Source organism: Pseudomyrmex gracilis, unplaced genomic scaffold (genome assembly GCF_002006095.1).
Source record: "Pseudomyrmex gracilis isolate BER0280 unplaced genomic scaffold, ASM200609v1 scaffold_6124, whole genome shotgun sequence".
Taxonomy (NCBI): Eukaryota; Metazoa; Arthropoda; class Insecta; order Hymenoptera; family Formicidae; genus Pseudomyrmex; species Pseudomyrmex gracilis.
This window is the reverse complement of record NW_018026708.1, coordinates 1-1,290: the sequence shown is the minus strand read 5'-3', so window position 1 is coordinate 1,290 and position 1,290 is coordinate 1. Positions and strand designations below refer to the sequence as shown.

The following is a 1,290-nucleotide window of genomic DNA, read 5'->3' as shown; positions in this document are numbered from 1 at the left end:
CTTATTGTGATGAATCGAAAATTTCTTTTCTTGGTAGTAATATACGCGATAATTTTACTTTTGTACTTTGGACAACGTCGAAGTCAAATTTTACAAAACATCGATTCAAAACCATCAGAGTCATTCTAGTGAATCGCAAAAGTAGTACAGAGTCGCTTCAAATAACATATCTAAAAACCGGAATATACAGGATAAATACGGTATATAATTGTACTTTAGACAAAGTTGCTACTGTTTTATCATATGTACAGCAATCTGAAGACACAAAGTAAGTGCATAATAACTTGAAGTATTAATTAGTATTACTATTGTTCTGTTCTAATATAATTTATATATACTTTTATTAGTAAATTATTAATTTATCTCTAGCACTCACGTTTTTCACTATATAGTTACTTAATTTTGCCGCGTATTCCCGCTGAATGGATATTTCCGTATTGGAAAAACCCAGCAATTAAGGCCACATTTAGTATTCGCATTTATCACAACAACGATGAAATTGCTTTTTCACATATGCGTGGTTATAGAACTCGTGAAGGAAATATGTCCTGTACATACTTTCCTCTTACACCTACAGTAATGTCTACTCATTCAGTATCAGTAGTAGTCGTATCTTCGGAAGTTTATTTTTCTTTAAATAACCCACATATGACAAGTAGCTTGGTGTATGCAATATCTGTTATTAAAAATATCAGNTACTATGTTAAAAACAATTGCAGAGATGTATCATGGTCTTATGAAATACTTCCTATAAATTCTAGCCATTACGAAACTATAATAACCAAAAATCTTATTCTTTACAAGTAAGATACATAACTCAAAACAATAAAAAAAGTTTATAAACTGCTGTATCAAGAATGAAACGTTTGCAGTAAGAACAAACTTACTTTCAGTGTAGCTGACATTATATACGATGACAAAATAGATTCACTTACACGAAGAAAAGAAGTAACATGTTTGATCGCACGTACTGTAATACAAGAAATTTTCAATGAATGGTTACCTACATTGAAACACTCTGATTCTTGGTTTATGGAAGGTTTTTTCACGTTTTACGGAATTTATATTATTGATCAAGTAATTTATACATTATCATATTTGTATACACTTGTTATAATAAGATGATTTCTTTACATACAAATATATTTGAAAAAAGAAAAAATATATGATAATATATAATAATATTATTTGTAATAATGAAAACTATTTTAGATTTGCTTTAAATCTTTGCTGAATTTGATGGTGGTCCAAACACGACGGGAAGTTCTTGATTTTGCGGAAGCAGTTATT

The 1,290-nt window shown here is 29.1% G+C and overlaps 1 protein-coding gene across 1 annotated transcript; it reads left to right on the top strand.

The window, feature by feature from the left end:
• Positions 1-18: 18 nt before the first annotated feature.
• Positions 19-1,284, top strand: LOC109863532 (the record flags this gene model as incomplete). The annotated part of the gene is made up of 5 exons (XM_020443790.1): positions 19-268; positions 393-576; positions 720-803; positions 894-1,077; positions 1,213-1,284. Coding segments are annotated over exons 2-5 (423 nt in total), but the record flags the coding sequence as incomplete, so codon positions are not given.
• Between the last annotated feature and the right edge of the window lie 6 nt (positions 1,285-1,290).